At 48.1% G+C, this 23,009-nt stretch overlaps 1 protein-coding gene across 2 annotated transcripts in view; it reads left to right on the plus strand.

Moving 5' to 3' along the window:
* Positions 1-1,700, plus strand: part of ZNF423 (zinc finger protein 423) — a 321,385-nt gene extending 319,685 nt beyond the window's left edge. For both annotated transcript variants that reach the window (XM_082366606.1, XM_082366607.1), the window contains one exon: positions 1,006-1,700. In XM_082366606.1, the coding sequence (XP_082222732.1) occupies positions 1,006-1,035 (30 nt within the window). In that variant the 3' untranslated portion in view covers positions 1,036-1,700. The remainder of the gene's footprint in view (positions 1-1,005) is intronic.
* The last annotated feature ends 21,309 nt before the right edge of the window (positions 1,701-23,009 follow it).

Consider the following 23,009-nt stretch of genomic DNA (forward strand, 5'->3'; position numbering starts at 1 on the left):
CCCACTTCTGGGGAGGCTGCTCCCCGTCACTGGGGGTCCTGTGCTGCCCCCGAGCAGGGTTGCCCTGCCCCGGGTGGATTTTGCTTCCTTTCTCCAGGTGTCATGAGGTCGAATACCATCTGAGGCTTTGATGCGATTGGTGTGGATTTGGAACACAGACCACTGAAAAGAAACAAAAAGATTGTAGGCTCTTAGAGGCCAAATCCCACCCCCAGCCCCAGGCCACTAGCTCCCGTGAAAACAGACCTACACTGCTGGCCTGCTCTGGCTGGTGTGAGGGAGGAGATACCGTGGGCTGTGGCGAGAGGGAAGCGTTTGGCCAGAGGGGCCCACCAGGGCCCTGGATTCCCAGGCGGATTCGGACAGACGACACAACAGTCTTCCGGCCAGAGCATTGTCTCGTGACGGCACAGGCAGCCTCCCTCCCCTGGCGCCCTCCCTGTGGGTGACCTGCCCCTTGCCTCGGCCGCAGGCACCAAGACCACCCACTTCCTCAGCATGTCCGTGCCACTCGGGTGTTTCTTGGCTGGAGAACTGCAAGGCACATCTGCTGTCTCCCTGCACTAAGCTCAGAGCAGCTCCCCGGAAGGCCCGAGAAGGAGATCTGGGGGAAGCCTGCAGGCGATCAGATATAATTTCCTCCTGATCGTTAGAGCAAAAGGGAGATGGAGAGGTGAACAGGGATGTTTTTAATTCCCACTACCTCCCCAGCATTTCCCCTCTTCCTCCATATAGCCAGTCCCCACGGTACGAACTGAATGGTCTAAAAACAAAAATTCATAGGGAGCCCAGGTTGGCAGCAACAGGAACCCATCCCCAAGCCCCCAAATCAACGTGACGTCTTGGCAGCTGCGTCCCCGGAGCACTTTTTCCTTGTTGCATTTTGTTTTGTAATAAACGAGATGCTTTTCTGCGGCTCTCTGCGTAAATGCACTGAGTGGGAGGGGACAGGCACGCTCTCCATTCTTCTGCCCTCATGCGTGTCCCCTTTCTTCGCCTTTGCAGAACCACACGATGAGCCAGCACGCACAGTGAGGGACCGCGCGACAGGACACCTCTCCGTAGAAGGCCTGCCGGAGACGCCGTGGGGAGGGCCATTTGAACATTACATCCAATCAAAGTGTCATTTGCAACCCAGATGTAAAACTCTAATGATTTGGCCATGAGGCGCTGCTATTATAAGCAGCTGGAAATGAATATTAATGGCAGAGATTAAAAGTATTCCATGCTCAGTATTTTTTATTGTCCTGCTACAGCTAGTGTGCTTTTAGAGTTTCCGCCGCAGACTACATTTCTAGAGTTAGAGAAACCCGCTTTTTGAGGCTATTGTCCTTTGTTCCTTCATGTATTATATTGATAGTTTTTAAAAAAAAGGATTAGTGTGATTTTTTTTTTGCTTTGCTTCTTTTTTTTTCTTTCTTGTTTTTCTTTCCCCCCTTTCGGTTAACTACTTTTTAATTGCAATTCTAGGTAATTGTGCATCGTGATGTGATTGCTTGGCTATTGTCTGAATATTTCCTTTTAATTTTTTAATTAAAGACTAATGCTTTGATTGGATTTGCCAGTTCACCGGACAGTGATTAAAACTATGTAATGAATATAATCGGTTTCAGTGCAACTGGATGGTCTGCTTTTAAATGTGACTTAATCTGACTGCAGTAACTAGTACAGTTCAATAAAGGGAATCCATGCGATTAGCATCCGGCTGCTTGGTTCTCTCCTCCCCAGCCCAGGGCTGTGTGAGGGCTGTCGTCACCTACGGGGTTGTGTCCCTGTGTGAGTTCCCGTGGATCGCACATGCTAGTGGGGACCTGCACGCAATAGACCCAGCTCCCCTCGGGTAGGAAGAAGCATAGTAATCTAATGCACACAGACTGGATGAGCTGGCAGGAGGAACGGAAGTCAGAGTGGGAAGAACCTTTAAATACTCTGATCTTCTCATTTATGGATGGAGAAACTGAGGCCCAAGGATAAGCGAGCGACTACACTGAGGCCACGGAATAGGTTGATAGGGTGGCTCACGTTCATCCACGTCGCCTCTCCCCCTTGGGTATGGCTTTCCTGGCTGCTGGATGAAGCCGGTCACGTGGTTAACCCTTACCTTGCCAGGACTCCAGGCAGGACCTGGATTCTAGTTGTGGCCAAGGCATGGGGATTGGACAGGAGTTAGGGATGGCTGCCCGGCCCCAGGAGCTCCAGAGCTGAGGGCTGCGGAGTGAGCCAGGTAGGAGCCGCACTCTCCCAATCACAGAGATCAGTGGGATGTGGAAGCACTGAGACCAGTGGCTGCAGCCAGGACTCTACTGGGGCAAGCGAGGTGCCTAGGATGCAGAATCTCAGGGTGGGGGGGGGCCTGCTCTCAGGGGCCCCAAGAATGGACATTTCCTGACACTTTGCACGCTTAGGTGCCTTGCTTGCCTCACCTCCTCTTGGTCCTGCTGGCGCCCCAGGACCGACACAGCAGCCTTAGCCTCCCACATGCCCGTCCTCCCATGCCTCCATCGTGCTGGTGCTCAGCCAACTTGCCAATCAGAGGCCAGGGCTTCAGAACCTGCATGGGGAAGCCCTTCCTTGTTAACTTTTCACAAGGGGCAGGAAAATCGGTTATTACCCTCTGCAGAGCGGAAATGAAACAGGCAGACAGATTGCACCTAATTATAATGTAATACTAAGGCATGGCGTGGAATTTGGAGCAATTATCCCCAGCATCTTCTGACTCCCATATCAAGGGGCTTCTGTAAGAGTTCCCCTCGCTGCCACCACATGTAATGTTCTGACATGGGTGGGGCTGTTGGTTTTTCTAAAGGTATTTTATGCCTGCGAATCTCAGAGTGGACGCCTGCTGGTGTTGGACAGAATGAAGCAGGTGCTCTTTGATTTGCGGGCTCCTACCTCCTGGAAGCCGAAGGTGGTGAACTCCAATTTTTAGTCCTCTAGAGACTCGGCCGTTTTAGGGGAAGACCTCAGGGTAGGCATCAGTAGTCCCCAAAGTGTGGCCGGCCACAGGCTGGGGCTGGGGTGGGCTTCCCTGAGTCCACAGCCAAGCCTGCCTTTCAGACGCTGCCGTGACTGTGGGCAGGACCAGCGTGTCCCGGGGGCTTCCCAGATCACCGTCTCTGGGCCCTCTCCAGGCCCGATTTATCCCGAACCCCGTGGAACCCAGGTGAGTCCTCAGTAAGTACCAATAGAAGATTTGATTTGACAGTTGGTGGCGTAGGGCTAAATTAGTCACTGCCCCCATTAAAAATACAGCGGGGGGTTTAAGAGCTTTTCTCGCCATGTGGGAATCAGCAGCGAAGCCAGCGGATGCCTTGGGTAAGGAGAGAGGCAGCCTAGGGGACCGCGAGGTAATGAGGTTTATGGCAACGACAAGGCAGCCGGGGAACCCCACCGACTCCCCCCTTACCCCTGCCCCATTGTTCTCCGGCTGGCTTTGCCCCTGCTGCTTCAGCTGAGAGCCCCTCGTGACTTTGTGCGGGGAGGGGGCTTGTAGGGGGGGACATGGCGGCCCTTACGGGGACTGGTATTTGTCACCATCAGGAAGTACTGGGCTGGGGGGTAGTGCAGGGCTATAAACCTATGCTTTGGGGGCGCCCCCCACTTCTAGTCAAACGGTTTGGAACTGGAATGAGCCACTTTATCTCTCAGTTCTGCGGGACCTCAGAGGGTCACTGGGAGGCTTCTAGGAAACGATGCCTACAGGAAAGGAAGGGCTGAGTACAGAGAAAGACCCGGAAGTGGCACGGTTATCGTTAGGAGGACGATGAAGCCAGGCATCCCACATAGGAGTGGCCCCTTTCAGCAGAGGGTGTGATGGAATCAGCCATCAGCAGCTTGGATACTGGAGCAGGGTTCGGCAGTGGGAAGTGGGCGAGGTGACTGGAGGCCTAACTTCATTGGTGCTGGGTTTGCATGTACAAATCATCAGTTTCTAGTGGCTCTGTGGGCTGGAGGAATTTAGCCCAGGCTGAGAAATGGACCAGGTCCCCTGGGCCACAGGGCCCTGTCATTGGCTTCCTGCCTAGAGCTTCTGGAAGCAGGTGGATAGGGGTTTTGGTCTCAGTAGAGAAGCTGCCATAGGAAGAACCTTCTCGAGTTGCCCTAGTGATAGAGAATCTTCCTCCTAAACTCACAGTATGTTTAATATTTAACTTTCCACCTGCTTTTTTATTCCCTTCTAAAGCATGCATTCTTAGGGGTGGGGCCCGCACCTACAGGTGTTCAGTTAATAGGACCAAGACTTTAATCCATTCATTCATCCATCTGGCAGATATTTATGGAGCTGCTCCTGTGTGCCAGGCACTGCGCAAGGTGCTAGGGATATAGGGATGGATGGGTGATGTGCAGCTCACAGTCACATGACAGCCATCTAACAAACAAGCATGCCAATAAACATCCAGCAGCGCACGGTCACAAGTGCTGTGATGGGAAAGGGCCAGACTGTGTGAGATGCATGGGGGACCCACCTTAGAGGCAGGGGCACATCGAGGACGGCCTTGCTGAGGATGTGACTTGTGTTCCGGCCGGAAGAATGAAAGGAACTCAGCAGTCCAAGAGCAGTGGGAAAAGTGCAGTGAACGCAAAAGCCCCAAGCTGGAAACGAGCTGGAAGTATCCTTAGGGATCTCTGGTTGTACTAGGTTTCGATTTTAGATGGATTAAAACAAGCCCACAGAAATTCAGAATCTTGTCCAAGGTCACACAATTCAGCATAGAATTGAGATTATAATATGGGTGTCCTGCCTTCTAGCCTTGGGTGTCTGACTCCCCTCTGTGGCCACCTTCTATTTGTTGTAGGGCAAATTGATTGAATAATAATTATTATTATGAATAAAATGACATGCTATGTAGGAAAGACTGCTGGCTCTCCTTCTTTTCCTTAGTCAGTTAACTCTGATTTTTATCTGAGCACACATTACCTTGGAGAGGAGAAGGGTCAGATAATATACCCTATCTGTCCTAGAAGATGGGCGTGGCCATATTACTACTGGTGGTCATATTGGTTCTGCCAATGGGATATAAATAAGGCAGTATGTGTAAATTCTAAGAATTATCCTTAAAGAGAAGAAATGAGCTCATCCACTACTCTTCTTGGTGACTGGAATGTACATGCAATAGCTGGAGCTCCAGAAGCCATTTTGAATCATGAGGTGAAGTGGAAATGGAAGCCATACATGGGTTGAGCAACAATATAGAAGGAATCTGGATCTCCAACAGTGCCAAATGTGTACTAGCTCTGTCCTGCTTCCCAAAAGACTTCTTGATCTTGAGAGAGAAACAGACTTCTTGATCTTGAGAGAGAAATAAACTTCTCTCTTGTTCAAGCCATTATTACTTGGGTTTTTCTGTTATAGTTGAATCAATTCTTAACTAAAACAAATTGAATACATACATAGATGGCTTCCAAGTAAGAGCAAATTTAGAAGTTTCAAGGAAAGGGTATGGGATGGGTAAAAATGTCTGAAGGCTAAGAGATCTACTTCAGTGACATACTATAATCAATATCTGTTTGGTTCATAAGTGCATGGGGCTGGGCTGATCTGGGCTGGGCTTGGCTTAGCTTGGCTAATCTGATCTGGGTGTCTGGCTGTGGGTGACTGTGGGATGGCCTTGCTGAGATGACTGAGTCACCTCAGCCCTGCTCTTCATGTTTCATCCTCAGGCAGGGTAGTCTGAGCATGTTCTTCTCATGGCATTGGCCAAGGGCAAGAGCAGAGCAAGTCCAATTGTGCCAGCACTTTCAAGCTTCCACTCGTGAATCATGTTTACTCACATGCCCAAACTTAGACTCAAGGGAAGGGAAATATACCCCACCTGCTGATGGGAAGAGCTGCAAGATTCCAGCATAAAGGGCTGGATTCAGGGAGGGATGGAGAATTGGGGTCATTAATATAACTAATCTGCCACAGAACTGAGAAGCTCCTCTCTCTCCTCCCAAGGCAAAACCTGCTGGTACTTATGAAGTACCATCTATGACCACAGCTTAGGAAGTGAACAAACCGAGGTGGTCCACCTAAGTCTTGATGGGTTGGACCTAGCCTTTGGGGAAGAGAGAGAAACCTGCAAAGGACTGATCACCCAAATGCTTGTTAGCTATCCAAGCAAGTTCACAGGGCCACTATTTTTACAATTTACAGTTGATTTTGGTTCACTCAGGCTTGCCCGGAGAGTGAGCAAAGATGGATGGCACCCTCAATTTCTAAGAAGGGGAGAAAACTCCCACCAATTAACAAAAGCCAAACATTTACAACTTTGCCTTGCTTGGCCTCTCTCCAGAAGTACCAAGTAGGGTATAGTTTGCCATATACACCCCTGGCTGTGTCCTTCTTCCATGCCTTCACCCATGATGCTCCTTTTCCTAGAATGCCCTTCCCTTCTTTTTTACCTGGTTAGCTTCTACTTTTAAACTCAGTTCAGGTGTCTAATTTTCAGGGCCAAGACCTGGGTGAGGTGAGTGAAGCACTCCCCTTGGGTACAAAATCTAAGGGGGAACCAAAAAGCTCAGTAATCAAGATAAACAATATTCAACACAATATTTAAAAAAAAAAAAATCAAATTGGCAAACTACAGCCAGCAGGCTGGCAACCTGTTTTTAAAAAAGCTTTATTGGAACAGGGCTGGGATTAAGGTGAGGCAATGAGGCAGAACTGTGCAAATGCAGCATTGGATCCTGTCATTATTAAAAATTTTGCTACTTTGTTTGACTTTTTGCATTAACTTTGATTTTTTAAAAACCATTGCATTAGGGACTTCCCTGGTGGTCCAGTGGTTAAGAATCCACCTTCAAATGCAGGGGACGCAGGTTCGATCCCTGGTCAGGGAACTAAGATCCCACAAGCTGCAGGGCAACTAAGCCCACGTGCTGCAACTACTGAGCCCACGCCACAACTAGAGAGCCTGCATGCTGCAGCTACACAGCCCATGCGCTCTGGAGCCTGCATGCCCCAACTAGAGAGAAGCCCACGTGCCACAACGAAAGATCCCTGCTGCCACAACTAAGACCCAATGCAGTCAAAAATAAATAAGTAAATAATAAATTAACAAAAAAGAAATTAAACAAGTTTCTAAAAAAAACCAAAACAAAACAGGGCTTCCCTGGTGGCGCAGTGGTTGAGAATCCGCCTGCCAATGCAGAGGACACAGGTTTGAGCCCTGGTCCGGGAAGATCTCACATGCCGCGGAGCAACTGAGCCTGTGCACCACAGCTACTGAGACCTGCCTGCCTAGAGCCCGTGCTCCGCAACAAGAGAAGCCACCACAATGAGAAGCCCGTGCACTGCAATGAAGAGTAGCCCCTGCTTGCCACAACTAGAGAAAAACCCGCGGGCAGCAACGAAGACCCAACGCAGCCAAAAGTAAATTTAAAAAAACCAAAAAAACAAGAAAAAACCCATTACATTAAAGCATTATTCTGAGTTTTTGCCATTCACTTAAATTTTGTGCCCAAGGCAAGTGCTTCATCATTTCACCCTAGGCATGGCCTTGTTCATCCTCCAAGCAACCTACTCTGACCTGCACAGGAAAAATGCTCTGATAATAACAACTCTGATAATAGTTGGCATAAAAGTCTATTACTGGACAGTTATACACTTTTATAACCGTCTGTCTCTGGGACTGTGTATCAGTCAGGATAGGTTAGGTTATGGTGCAGTAACAAAAAGTCCCCAAATTGTAGTGGCTTAACACAACAATGATTTATTTCTCACTCATATTACGTGGCCATCCTTCATTGTAGTCACTTGGGAAGTCAGGCTCAGAGGGCAGACTACCATAAATGTGGTCAGTAACCAAGCCAGAGAGAAATAGAGAACTTGGGAGTGTCTCACACTGGCAATTTTAATGCTCTTGCCTGGGAGTCACACACTTACACACACACATAGCACTTTAACTCACAACTCATTGGCCAGCAATTGTCACATGGCCCCACCCCATGATGAGGAGCCAGGAAGTGCAATTCTGCCATGTGCCTGGAATAACTAAAAACTGGCAAGGTTTGGCTAATTGCACTAATGACTATCACCACAGACCATCTTCACTGCCTCTCCACCAATCCCTGACTATAATCTCTTCAAGGGCAGAGCCTGACTCTTAGTAAATCTGGGTATATCCAGCACCTCTGCCCAGGATCTGCAGCAGATAAATATTTACTGAATGTATACAGAAATTGAGTAGAAAGTGAATAAATGACAATTAAGAAGGTCCAGGGGAAGATAAGCATGTATATGAAGACATCTTGTAGCTTAAAAGCTGTGGAGTCAAGCAAGGCACTTAACTTCTCTGTGCACCTGTGTTTTCATAAGTAAAATAGGAAGAAGAATAATAAATAGTGCTTATCTCACGGAGTTGTTGTGAAGTTGAAATGAGATAAAAATTATGATGTTAAACAACAATATCTGAGCATTCACTATGCACCTGGCATTATTCCGAACACCATACGGGTATTGATTCTTTCAATCCACACAACAACATTATCAGGTGGTTACTGTTACTCCCTTCTTACAGACGAGGAAACCAAGGCAGAGAGAGAGGCTAACCTGCTCACACTCCAATTTTAACTCAGGCAGTCTAGCTCCACAGCCCTTTTCTCAGGGTCCCCAGAAGCACTTTTTTTTTTTTTTTTTTTCAGAAGCACTTTTGAGCAGAGCAAATTGGAAATGGCGGCTCCTGATGCTCGCATCACTAGGGCTGATTCCAGGTGTTGGTCCTCCAGGGTCGGCCTTTGCCTGCACAGACCTCATGTCCGGGTGGGAGCCAGGGCTTGGGTGGTCCTGGAAAGCCTGGGATCGGCAGCAGCCCAGCCTCTGACCTGAGTGGCGGAGGCAGGGGCTCGGCCCGCCCCCTCCCTCCCCTGAGCCCTGATTGGCCTGACTCAGCGCCGGCCCCGCCCACCCAGCGCCCAGCGAGAACCGCTGGCTGAGCTCGAGCGAGCTGCGCGGTGTGAGCTTATTTGTGGAGTTATTAATTACTGAAGCGCGCAAACCGTGCTTCTGTGCATAAAAATATGTTTGAGCAGTTTCTACTTAAACTTTAAAGAGAACGTTAATCAATTTTATTTTAACAAAATGACCTTAAGCAGGGAAAAAAAATTGGTGTTATTTGCCCAAACAGGCAAATTAATTTCTCTCTCTTGAGAAATCTGATAAGTTTCCAGAAATAGCTATGCATAATTTACACCTGCCCTGGCCGCTCCTAGTTTAATGCCAAGCCCAGGCACGGGCCCTACCCAGCCCCAGTCCCAGAAAGAACTGAAAACAGAAAGGCCCTTGCAAAGGCCCTGTCACTCCCGTGCCAGGTCCCCTACTGCTCCTCAGCCCACCCCGCCCACGACCTTGGGGAACGGATGTTGAGGGGAAGGAGCAATGTAGCCTCTGAGAGGCCAGCCCAGCCTGGGTCAAGGTCCCTGGGAGGCGGGATCAGCTGCCCAGTACTAGGGCCTGGGATTTCTTGGGAGGCCTAGAGAGGGTCTCCAGAAGATAACCATCCCCCCAGTTTTCGGGCTCCCTTCTGAGCCACAGGACCTGCAGGTGCCAGCTTAATTCTGTCTGCCTCTGGCCTCCCACACTTGAGGGATTCCCAGGATGGCGGGCTCCAGAACTCTGAGCAGAGCCTGTACCACCTTCCAAATCCCCTGCCCTCTGGCTCTCAACTCCACACCCAGAGGCCACACCCCAGAGACCCTGCTGGGCTTCCCTTGGGGCTGGGGCTGGGGGGGCACCCACAGTCATCTACCTGGACGGTGGGGCTTAGAGACAGGGCCTGGGGGCTGCTGGAGCCGTGGTCAGTGATTTTGGCCAAGCCATTCAACCCCCCTGGACCTGGGTTTCCCCATATGTGTATGGAGTTTGTGCTACCCTTGCCTCCATCAGGCTGCTGTGGGGAGGGAATAAGAATCCTAGGATAACGTCAACTCCAAGAGGGCAGAGTTTTCAGCCATAAAAAAAAATGAAATAATGCCATTTGTAGCTACATGGGTGGACCTAGAGATGATCATACTAAGGGAAGAAAGTCAGAAAGAGAAAGACAAATACCATATGATATCACTTATATGTGGAATCTAAAATATGACACAAATGAACTTATCTATGAAACAGAAACAGACTCACAAACATAGGGAACAGACTTGTGATTGCCAAGGGGGAGGTGGGGCATGGGAGGATTGGATTAGGAGTTTGGGACTAGCAGATAAAAACTAGTATATATAGAATGGATAAACAACAAGGTCCTATTGTATAGCACAGGGAACTCTATTCAGTGTCCTGCAATAAACTATAAAGGAAAAGAAAAAAAAAGAGGGCAGAGTTTTGTCTTTTTGTCTCTGCTGTATCCCCAGCACCTAGAACAGTGCCAGAACACAGTAGATGCTCAATAAATATGTAGAATAAATGAACAGATGTTGACTAAATGAATGGATGAAAAGTGATGAACACAGTAGCTGTTCCACTATTATTACTACTAGCATAATTGCAGTAGGTTTTTAAATTTTTCCAAATATAAAATTAGGTCACAATACAGATAATTGTTTTTCAAAGTGCATTTGCCCATTAGCTACCCTCACCACCCCTGGAGATTCTGACAGGATCAACTGGGGTGAAGAGTTCCCTTCCTCCTCTCCCTGTGAAATGACTATTTGCATCCAGTAAATGCTCTATACATATTTGTTGAATGAGTGCCTGAGAGCCCATATCAGGAGCCACAGACTCAGGGCAGGCAGGCCAGCTGAATGAGTGAAGGGGGCTGGGGGAGAGGGGGCTGGATGTGGTGGCGGGCAGTAAATGCCCATCTCAAGGAGGTCCAGCTCCTTGCTGCCCTGTGAGAACGTAGACCCAGGCTGTCAGATCTTCCAATTTTTCAAGAGGAGGAAATCCAGGTTTTATTGTGAAAAGTTCCAATTTTTTAGTCCTGGTAATTACTTCAGAGTTTAATTTAAAAATAAACCAAAAACCCAAAACAAAAAACACGTGTGCTAAGGAAAACACTTCTGAGGGCTATGTTTGGCCATGGGGCCATCAGTTAGACGTCTCTTGAGAGCATGTGAGAGAACGCTATAGGGGCTGGAACTTTGGGCACCAAATGAAAGAGAGGGGGCCTGTGACTCACCCCATTTTGAATCACAGAGAGACTGAGCAGAGGAGCTGAGGAACCCAGTGGAGGCTGAGGGAAGCTAGCCCCTCCCCCAAGTTGTGGGCTGGAGGCGGAAGTGGGAGTGCCCAGAGAGCCCACCCTCCCACGCCCTCCCATCCCCCCCCTTCTCTTCTCATGGGAGGGATTTGTCTGTTTTACTTTCTAGCAGTAGAGCTGGATCCTCGGGCTCTCTATGCCTCAGTTTCCTCATCTGTAAAATGGGGATAAAAAAATCAAGCTCTCTTGGAGTGGTGAGAATTTGATGAGATGACATAGCAGGCATTTATTAGCACAGTTCCTGCTGCCACCTGTAAGGTACACCCATAGACCAGGTGGTCATCCCACTCCTGCAGACAGACTGGGGCTCCAGGGCACGAGGAAGGCTCTCCCAGAAGGAGAGAAGCCATATGGAAACCAGTTTCTATCCCTGAACTTCTTAGGGATTCTGCTACTACTGATTTGTAATAGACAACCCCAGAAATAGAGGGGATTTCAGAGTTCTGGGGTGGTAATACCTGCATCATAATAACAGACATGGATTGGGGCCTTGCTGTGTGTATCTCATGCAGAGCAACAAGCACCAGGCTGGGAGTCCACACTCTTCTCCATTGGAGTGCCCTGTGTGACTGTGGGCAAGTCCCTTCCCTACTCTGGGTCTCAGTTTCCTCGTCTGTGAAGTGAGAGTGTTGAATCAGAAGCTCTCCAAGCTGATCTTGGCTTTAGAACTTCCTATGTTTATGGGGCTTTCTTGGGAGGCCTGGGACCTGGGACAGGGCACAAGGATGGCTTCTGAATCTGTAAATGGGGAGAAGGTTGCCTGCACCCTGGACCGCAGAGAGGATCTGAGGACATGCTGCATTTGGCAGCACTTTGGTGGCATGTCAAACACCTGGGGGACAGTTTTATTAGCTGACGGTTCTTAGAGTCCCATAGAAAGCAGGGAAGAAAATCAGCTCTGAGAATATGAGGAGGAAAGTATCCTGGTTCTTCTGTCTTTTTAACAAAGTAGAGCTCTGATTTGCCCCTGGCATGAGAACTTCCTGCTCTGGCAGCCTGAGGGCTCCTGGCTCTGCCCTGCACCCTGGCTTCCCCGTCCCCAGGCACCATGGGTTTGTGCTGCTTTCTGGCATCTCTGTAATAGCATTCTTCCCTCTCCTGGGCCTGAGCAGTCCTATAGCTCTTTCAGGGCTTAACTCCAGTGCCACCATCTGACCTCCCCTCAGGCACTTGCTGGGTTTGCCCTGACTCACAACACCCAGCACAATGCAAGGTACAAAGGTGCTGTTTGCTGAATTCAGAGTCCTGACATTCCCAGACAGTTATTTCTCATTATTTTCATTCTCATTTTACAGTAAGGGAAACTGGGGCTCAGCTATAATAGCTTAGTGAGTGGTAAAGCCGAGACATGAAAACAGGTGATCTGTCTGTAAGGCTGAGCTCTAGCCAGAGAAGACATGTGGATGCTTAAAACAAAATATTCAACTTAAAAAATTATTAAATAATAATAGAAAAAAAGGTTAAAATATTCAGATGGATATAAAATAAAAATAAAAAACATAAAAAAATCAACCATTCTTCCTACACACACTCCTTTTTTCCAGCCTCATTCCTCCAGAGATAGTCTGTGTACATGAAAGCATACGTTTGTATATATCTCCATCCTTTCTTTCACAAAAATATGTTATTGGGTACATTGTTCCGTAACTTACTTTTCATTCCTTTATCAATACACTGTTCCTTTCTCCCCATGTTAGCACACAGAGATCTCATTCTTTTGGGGATCGGGGCGGAGTTTTTCTATTACAAATTCAATTTCCTAAATAGTTATAAGTTATATATATGGCTATTCAAATGATCTGTTTCATGTTGGGTGAGTTGTGGTAGTCTGTGTTTTTAAAGAATTTGTTTATTTCATCTAGTTTGTGAAATTAGTATTTCCTTATTGTGCTTTTGATGTCTGCAGGGTCTGTAGTGATATGCCCTATTTTATCCTGGGTATTGGTACTCTGTGTCTTCTTTTCTTCTTTTTCAGTCTTATTAGAGGTTCATCAATTTTACTGATATTTCCCCCCAAGATCCTATTCTTTGTTTCATTATTTTTTCCGTTATTTTATTTATTTTCTATTTCATTCACTTCTGCTCTTTATTATTCCCTTCTTCTGCTTGCTTTGGATTTATCTTGCACTTGTTTTTCTAGGTTGTTGTGGTGGAAGCTTAGATGATTGGTTTGAGACTAAATATACACATTTAGTGGTATAAATTTCCTTCTCAGTACTGCTTTGGCTGTGTCCCAAAATATGATATGTTGTATTTTCATTTTCATTCCACTCAGTGTATTTTAAAAAATTTCTCTTGAGATTTTTCTCTTTGACCCATGGATTATTTAGAAGTGTTGTTTAATTTCCAAGTGTTTGGTGATTTTTCTGTTATCTTTCTGTTACTGATTTCCAGTTTGATTCCATTGAGGTTGGAGAACACACTCTGTGATTTAAATTCTTTTAAATTTGTTGAGTTCTTTTTATGGCCCATAACATGGTCTATCATGGTATAAATTCCATGGGAATATAAAAGAATGTGTATTCTGTTGTCATTGAGTGGAGTGTTTTATAAATGTCTATTAGATCCTGTTGGTTGATGGTGTTGTTGAGTTCTATATTTTTGCTGATTTTCTGTCTAGTTGCTCTATCAGTTGTTGAGAGGAGGTTATTGACGTATCCAAATATAATTGTGGATGTGTCTGTTTTTAAAATTTCAATTCAATTAGTTTTTGCTACACATATTTTGACACTCTACTGTTTGGTCCATACATATTTAAAACTGCTGTGTCTTCTGGGTGGATCAATCCTTATAGCATTATGTAATATCTTTCTTTGTTTCTGGTAGTTTTCTTTGCTTTAAAGTCTACTTTACCTACTATAATGTAACCACTTATGTTTTCTTTTGATTAATGTTTGCTTAATATATATATTTCCAATCTTTATTTTCAACCTGCTTATAACATTATATTTGAAGTGAGTTTCTTATAGATAGCATGTAGTTGGATCATCTACCCTGCCAATCTCTGTCTTATAATTGATGTATTAGACCATTTACACTTAATGTAATTATTTACATGTTAGGGCTCACTTTGGCCATTTTATTTTTTGTTTTCTGTTTGCTCTCTCTGTTTTTCATTTCTGATTTCCTTTTTACTATTTTATTTTGCTAAATTTGGGATTTTTTTTAGCCAAATATTAATACATTTTTGGCCCTACTTTTTCTCTCTTCTTTTTTCAGGATTCTGATGACACTAATGTTAGAATTTTTGTTACAGTCCCATCCCTAATGCATTAGATCCCTAATGCTTTGTTCATTTTTTTTCCAGTTTATTTGTTCTCTTTTATTCAGATTAAATAATTTCTATTATTCTATCTTCTGGTTCACTGATTTTTCCCCTGTCCCTTCCTTTCTGCTGTTGAGCCCATTGATTGGGTGTTTTATTTCACTTACTGTATTTTTCAGTTCTAAAATTTCCACTTGATTCTTCTTTGTATCTTCTATTTCTTTGTTGAGACTTTTTTCTTTCATTTGTTTCAAGCAGGTTTGTTAAAGCATTTTTATGCTCATTAAAGCATTTTTATGATGGTTGCTTTAAAATCTTTGTCAGATAATGCTAACATCTCTGTCATCTCAATTTTCTATTGATTATCAATTTTCTTTCTGTTTGCTATCCTCCTAGTTCCTGGTAAGACATCTTATTCTTTACTGAAACTTTCACATTTTGTATATTATATAATGAGACTCTGGATCTTACTTAAACTTTCTTTTTTAGCTGTCTTCCTCTGATACTGCCCCAGCAGCAGAAGGTGGTGGTGGTGATACCTCATTAATATCAGGTGGGAGTGGAATTTCAAGTTCCCCACTGAGCCTCCACTGATACACAAGGAGGGGGGTTTCTTATTACAGCTGGGTGGAGGTGGAGTTCTGACTCTCCACGAGGTCTCCAATGATACCTCTCTGAATGGGAAGGGGAGGAATGCCTCGTTACTGCTTCCGTTGTGGTCTCCACTGATCCCACGGAAGGGTGGGTGGCCTTGTTACTACTGGGCAGGGGCACAAGGCCTGCCTCTTCACTAGGCCTCCTCTGATACCACCCTGGTGGGCAGGGAAGGAGTGAAGTGTCTCACTACTGCTGGCTGGGCAGTGGAAGTCCAGGCTCCCCTGGCACAGTGGAGTGGGAAAAGGGCCTTGTTACCAAACTGCGAGGATGAAAATCCATCTTCCTACTTGGTTTCTCGGCTTCCCCTCCATGGTGGTGAGCACTGGGGAACGTCATTACAGACTGTTGAGGGTGGAACCTTAGGGTCCCTAGACTGTGGGGGTGGAGCCACAGTTTTCTCTATGGTGTTTTTCTGGAGTAGAATGGTTATTGTCTAGAAGCTTTCTGTCTTGGCAGGCTGCCCCTTTACTGATTCTTCAGCTAAAGAAGTCAGGCCTTTGTTGGGCGGATTTTTTTTGTCTGTGCCCATTGGTGTTTCCAAGTCTGGAATATATGAAGCAAAAATGAAATTGCACTCCTTTCTCAGATGGGACTCAAACCCAGCCAAAACTCAGATTGGGACTTGAACCCACAATCCCTGTCTTAGGAGGGGACTCAAATCTACTGTCTTTTAATTGAAACCACTCACCTGGTGTCAGGACTTACTGAAGCTCAGGTTCTTTTGTCTCTTCACAGAAAGAATTCAGTGAGAGGCCAAATGATAGGCAAAAAGTGAGTTTATTAGCATAGGACACTTGTGAGAGATACAAGTGGGTCGGCAAGGGAGCACAGTCCCAAGAACAAACAGGGCTACTTTTTATAATCAAAGAAAAAGTGGGGAGGGGAGAAGACCACCTTCTTCCTCATTTTTGTGTAGACATCAAGGTTACCTCATTAGTTCCTCCTTTGACCCTATATGGTCTAACCGAGACTGTCATGGCACTATTTCAATCATATGTATATTAGCAGAATGCTGGTGACATATACTATAATATGATAATTCATGTCAGATTTCAATATCATGTCCCCTTTCACCTAGTTTCTTTCCCCTTCCACCTATATTACTGTCTTGGCTACAGGCAGAAATGCTACTCTTCAAGGACCATTAACTCCCTGACTTCATGTAGCAAGATTCAGACCCCATATCTATTGTTCTGTGTTTTAACCATCTGGGTTTGTGGCTGGAGTGCTCCTGGCACTTGAATGAGCCTGGTCTTCCTTCAAGGTAGTGTAGATTGTTGCTCGGTTACTGAATTCCTTTCTTGAGTGGTCATTAGTTTACAACAGTCTCCCAAACTCCCTTAAAATTCCCTTTCTGTCTTTAATCCCCTCGGGGGTCCCCAACCCCCGAGCCACGGACCAGTACCGGTCCATGGCCTGTTAGGAACCGGGCCTCACAGCAGGAGGTGAGCAGCGGGCGAGCAAGCGAAGCTTCATCTGTATTTACAGCCGCTCCCCATCGCTCGCATTACCTCCTGAGCTCCGCCTCCTGTCAGATCAGCGGTGGCATTAGATTCTTATAGGAGCGCGAACCCTACTGTGAACTGCGCATGCGAGGGATCTAGGTTGCGTGCTCCTTATGAGAATCTAATGCCTGATGATCTGAGGTGGAGCTGAGGAGGTGATGCTAGCGCTGGGGAGCGGCTGCAAATACAGATGATCATTAGCAGAGAGGTTTGACTGCACAGAGACCATAATAAATCAATTGCTTGCAGACTCATATCAAAACCCTATCAGTGAGTGGCAAGTGAAAACGAGCTCAGGGCTCCCACTGATTCTGCATTATGGTGAGTTGTATAATTATTTCATTATATATTACAGTGGAATAATAATAGAAATAAACTGCACAATAAATGTAATGCGCTTGCATCATCCCAAAACCATCCCCCCCAACCCCGGTTTGTGCAAAAATTGTCTTCCACGAAACCGGTCCCTGGTGCTAAAAAGGTTGGGGACTGCTGCCCTAGTGTGATTTCTCAACTAACTATTTAATTATCCTACTCTACTTGTATCAAAAAGAAAACTCAGTGAATTCATCATCATGTTGTTTCTTGGGTCCTGAGGTTCTTAGCTACTTCTCCACACTTCTTCACCTTTCTGAGTCTTCATATTTTTTAAAATGCATAAGTGTTCAGGGTTTTTAGTTGAACTTAGGATGAGAAACAGGGGGGAAAAAATGTCTGTTCCACTTTGCTGGAAGTGGAAATCCCTCCAGATAGTTTTCTTTTATAATGGTCACGATGGATCCCATTAGATAAACAGATCATCATTGACTGAACCTATTCCTTGTTGTGGGGCATTTACTTTGTTTCCAGCCTTTGTGTTATAAACAATGTTGCAATGAACGTTTTATATGTAGGTCTTTGTACCTTGGCGTGAGCATATAACAATTCCAGAAGTTGTTGACTGAGCAGACTGGATTTCACTTGGTAAGTTGGTTCTTGAGGTAGAAGATTTTGGTGGGGAAGCACATGGAGGGACAGTAAGAGAACAATGGGGGAGGGCGAGTCGGACTGGGACTGACCAGAGGGAGCACGTGCCAGGCCCAGACCAAGCAACATTCCCCAATTTATGTCGGCAGTGTTGCCCAGGTCCCTGGAAAATTTTCAACTGGCCTTAGCCCAGCCTGGTCCTGCTGTCCAGGAGGCGCCACCCTCTGAGTGCCATCTTTGGAGGGCTAGTCCCTGAGGCCAGTTTGGGAGAATATGCACCCTCCTCTCCACTGGCTGATCTTGCCCTGCAGGGACGGCCCTGGTAAGGCTCAGGAGCGCCTCCCGTTCTTCCTTCCCGTTGTGATGGAGCTCCTCTGGCTGTACCATGCAGTACACAGCGCACTTTCTACACATCAGCTCATTTGGGGCTCCCTAGCAGGCGGGAAGGCAGGCCCAGCCAGGTGTAGTGTCTGGTCTAAGGTCACACAACAGTGAGCGGCAGATGCAGAACTCAGTCCTAGGTGGTCTGGCTCTGAAGCCTGAAGTCAGTGGAGGAGCCTGGGGTCCAAAGTGACATTCTAGAATAGGCATATAGGAAAATGTGACCAGTATTTACAATAGCCAGGATATGGAAGCCACCTAAGTGTCCATCGACAGATGAATGGATAAAGAAGATGTGGCACATATATACAATGGAATATTACTCAGCCAGAAAAAGAAACGAAATTGAGTTATTGTAGTGAGGTGGATGGACCTAGAGTCTGTCCTACAGAGTGAAGTAAGTCAGAAAGAGAAAAACAAATCCCATATGCTAACACATATATGTGGAATCTAAAAATAAAAAAGTTCTGAAAAACCTAGGAGCAGGACAGGAATAAAGACGCAGACGTAGAGAATGGACTTAAGGACACGGGGAGGGGGAAGGGTAAGCTGGGACGAAGTGAGAAAGTGGCATGGACATATATACACGACCAAATGCAAAATAGATAGCTAGGGGGAAGCAACCACGTAGCACAGGGAGATCAGCTAGGTGCTTTTTGACCACCTAGAGGGGTGGGATATGGAGGGTGGGAGGGAGACGCAATTAGGGAGGGGATATGGGGATATATGTATGCGTATAGCTGATTCACTTTTTTGTACAGCAGAAACTAACACACCATTGTAAAGCTATTATACTCTAATAAAGATGTTTAAATAAATAAATTAATTAATTAAACAATAAAAGACTTATTACTTGGAAAAAAAAGAAGAAGAAAACGTGACCAGAAAGAGGGCTGCCCAAGTCTAGACCTGTGCTGAGGGAGAAGCCCTGAAGGAAGGGAAGTAGGAGGAGGGGAGAAGGGAGGAGCTTATTCACACCTGGTCACCTGCAAAGACCTACACAGGAAGATGGGACGGAAAGGGATTCCTGGGGCGGGGGGGCTGGCCGTCCCAAAGGGGGCCCCCTGCTGGACTATGTTATAGAGCAATGCAGTGTCAGAGGAGGATTTTGACCAATCCACTCATACTGGGGGCCTGGAAAACACTGTTTATCATTAGAGGCAAAACTGCTTTTAGCAGCATGACAAAGGCAAGCAAACAGAGACACACAGAGGCCCGCCCAGACACAGTCAGACACACGACACACACACACACACAGAGGTATGCGTCAGGCAGGTACACCCAGACTGTCGGCTCAGGCGCACACGCACACGCACACACGGAGACAGGCCCCCAGCGCACAAACACACACGTGCGCGTACCACACACACCCACACAGCAGCATATGGGGCAACCCTGCCTTCCCCCACGGCTTCCAGGAGGCTCGGCGGGGGGTGCAAGTTCCACATCTGACTTTCCTTGTGTTCGTTAGACTCTCGGTGTAATTAAATGTTACATTGAATAATCCAGCGCGGGCTCAGTGGTGGCAGAGGCGGCTGTGGTGAGCCGGGCGACGGGTGGGGGGAAGTGGGGGCCGGATGCCTGTCTCAGTCCCACCCTTCTCCTCCAGCCGCCTCCTTGTCCGGGACTCTGGCGCGGAGGACCCCTTGGCCACAGGGCGACCTGGCCAGGCCTTGAGGGAGGATGGCGTGGGACGGTGGTCCTGGGCGACCCCTGGGTGTCGTTAGCTTAGGGGTCCCTTGTCTCCCACTCTTGGTGGGGTGGAATTCCCACCCGGGCCTCAGGGGCAGAGGAAGGGCATCCGGGTGCTGGTGAGCCCCTCTGTCCAGCAGAATGGCCACCTTGCTCACTTATCCTGGGGAGAGGAGGCAAGAAGGACTTCCATCCGCCCCCCTGTCTTTTCTTTTAAATGGGTCTGCGACCTACCCTGGCCCGCATGGGAGGCAGCCCGGTGTGGTGGCTACAGGCCACCTGCGTGCGTACTACCTTCTACCTGTGTGACTTGGTACAAATTTCTTCCCGTGTGTGTGCTCAGTGTCCTCGTGGGTGAAATAGGGGTAATGGGAGTGCTTACCTCATGGGGTTGTTGTGGGGATGAGTTAGGCGCTTAAAGCAGTGCTACTCAGAAATGCTAACAGTCACCTGGCCCAGCAGTTAAGCCGCGCCCTGCACGTGTGGTTCTTCCCCATAAAGTGACTTGGGTCTCGCCTACTCAGCTGCTGAAGGCGAGGTGTTGGATCCACTGCCAATGACGTCATGGTGCAACCTCGGTCCCCGCTCGGAGCCTCGACTCCCTGTCTGTGGAATGGGGTTGACAGTCACTGTGCCTGGCGAGATGGCAAGGATGGAGTGGGCTTCTGCGTGGGAAAGAACCCGGCAAACTGTTGGGCGCTGTGCCCAGGGGTAGCTGGGCCCCCTCCCCTCCACTCCTCTTGCTCAGACCGCCCTTTGGGAGCCTGAGCCATAACCACGTCCCCTCTACAGCCTGCTCCGGGGAGCACAGAGATGGGCTGCCACTCGGCTCAGAGCCCAGGCAGCCCCTCTGTGCAGGTCACCTGCCCGCTCGCGAGGTCCTGGTACGGAGAGCCCCAGAGCCCCAGCCCCAGGCCCAGATGGTGCTGGGGTGTCCAGCATGATTTCCCACGGCCGGCCCCTTTCGGGTGTTGACTTTGAAACAAGTGCCAGACCCTGGTGTGTGCCAGCTGGACAATGGGTGGGGTAGGCTGAGGATAAGCCACCAAGGAGGTGACATGGCTGGAAAAGAACCCTCAGTCCAAATCCTCACTAGAAGCCGGCTCCTGTCTGCCACCGACGACCTGGCCCCCAGAGGCGGTGAGTCCAGGGTGCAGGCTGACTCTGTCTGTGCACACACATGTGCACTGGTGCCCGCTCGGATCTCCATAAGAGGACCCACATGTCCATATGTGAGCAAGAGCCACGACACACCGGTGCAGTTTCCTGGAGTCTCACATGCAAACACAGATGGGCCCACCCGGGGGCATGGTCAACTACACGCTTGCCCACAGAGACACAGAAAGATCTGAGCTCGCTAGACACACACACACACAACTGTGCACGCACGTTCCAGAGGCACCATAGCACCTAGTGACCTCCCACCGCTGGGACCTTTTCTTGCTCTGGAGAGACATGCTACCGTGTCTCCTGTCCTATCTAATCTGCACAACCCACCCATCACCTTTGTTTTATGGGGGACTCAGAGAGGCTAAGTGCACTGCCCAAAGCCACACAGCCCCCGAATAGCCTGGCTGGGTGGGATCTCAGGTCCTGGTCCCCAGTCCAATGCTATCTGTAGCTCCTCCACTGGCCTCCCTCCCTCGATGCCCTTCTGTGGCTGAGTCACGGAGAACGGGGTGCCTCCAAGAAGAAACTGCGACTTTTGAAGTATGTTTTAAAGATGGAGTGTGCCCTCGGTGCCTCCCCCATCACCCAGGACTCTGAGCTGTGCAGAGGCAGCTTGTGAATATTCAGGACCCCACAGACACTCTTCTCCGTTTCTTCCCCCGCTCCTCGTTTTGTGCTGAGTCTTAAGTGAAATTGATCTTTCTTTCTAAGGAAAGAGAAATCTGTCTTTTGTTCTTCTGCTCCCCCAGGGCTCCTCAGAAGAGGAGGCCCCCCGCCCGGTTTAAGGGGCACGCCTCAGAACCAATCGCTGCCTGGCACGGTTCCCGGGGCACTGGGCTCGGGCCCGATGCCATGCGAACAGATGGCCGTGATTGCTGGCAACCCGGAGACCCTGCAGGAGAGTCGCGTATGGGTGTTTACAGCATCCTGGTCCTGCCAAGAGCATCAAAATGGCAGACCGAGTGGCTCCTGGCCCACCCGGGGTAGGGGTAGGGGCTGTGCACATTCCTGAAAAGGAGAAGGAGCCCCCTTCTTCTCCCAGGGAGACCCCTGCCCAGGGCCTAGCACCCAGCATCCAGCATACATCACCCAGCATGGTGTCCCATGCAGGGAACAGCAAACCCTCATTCCGGGGGTGCCATCCTCCCGCTTCTCCACCTCTTGCCTCCACCTCCTTCAAGCGCCCTTCCTGTGGTTCTGCAGGGTCTCACTCCTCTCAGCGGCTCCTCTGGAGAGTCCTCCATTCATTTAGAAAATGTATGTGAGCACCTACTGTGTGCTCAGTGAGGAGCAAGATAGAGGCCGTCAAAGCCTCCCTCAGCTTATCTTTAGTTACATGTGTGTTTGTGGCACAAATGCCTGTCCCATCGCTAGGCTGAGCTCCACTAGGGCAGGGTCCTGGCACATAGTACGTGCTCAACAAATCTTTGTTGGATGATTTAGGGGACACTGCCCTCACAGAGATTGCAGTCTAGTGGGAATTCTCTCCCTCTTTCTCCCCTCCCTCCTACCCCTGTTGTGGCCTTTGCCTTATTCTGTTTCCCAATTATAGCAAAGCCCCCTGAAGGCAGGGGCCATGGCCTTTGCTTCCCCAAGATGCTGGCTACATAGTGGCTCTTGTTACAGAGATCATGTGGCTAATACGGAAATGCAGCTCCCTCAAGGGCCACATAAATGTGCCTGAAAGGCAGATCCCAGAGAAGATCTTCAAGAATGCTAACCCCATCCTGTTACTCTGCTGCCTATAGCCCATGGAGGTTTCCCCATTCCTGCTCCTCAGAATGGCATTCAAGGCTCTTCACGGTCTGTGTCACATCCTACCTTTTTTCCTTTTTATTCATTCAAAAATATTTATTGAGCACCTACCAAATGCCAGGGGCTGAGGACAAGACAAAGAATAAAATCACAAAGTCACTCTTCTCATGGAGTTGATGTTTTAATGGTGGGGTGGGGTGGAGACAAAGGGCAAATAAACAGATGGATGTATTATGTGTGTGGAGGAAATAAGAGCCATGAAGAAGGACAAAGCAGGTCACAACAAGGGAGTGATGGTGACAGTGGGCAGGGATGGCTTCTCTGACATTAGAGCAGAGATCTGAACAAAATGGGAGGGAGGTTGTGTGCCATCCTGGAGAAGAGCAACCTGGGTGGAGGGAGTGGCAAGTGCAAAGGCCCTGAGGCAGGAATGGGTTGGCC

Source organism: Balaenoptera borealis, assembly GCF_965194805.1.
Source record: "Balaenoptera borealis genome assembly, chromosome: 19".
NCBI classification, from domain to species: Eukaryota; Metazoa; Chordata; class Mammalia; order Artiodactyla; family Balaenopteridae; genus Balaenoptera; species Balaenoptera borealis.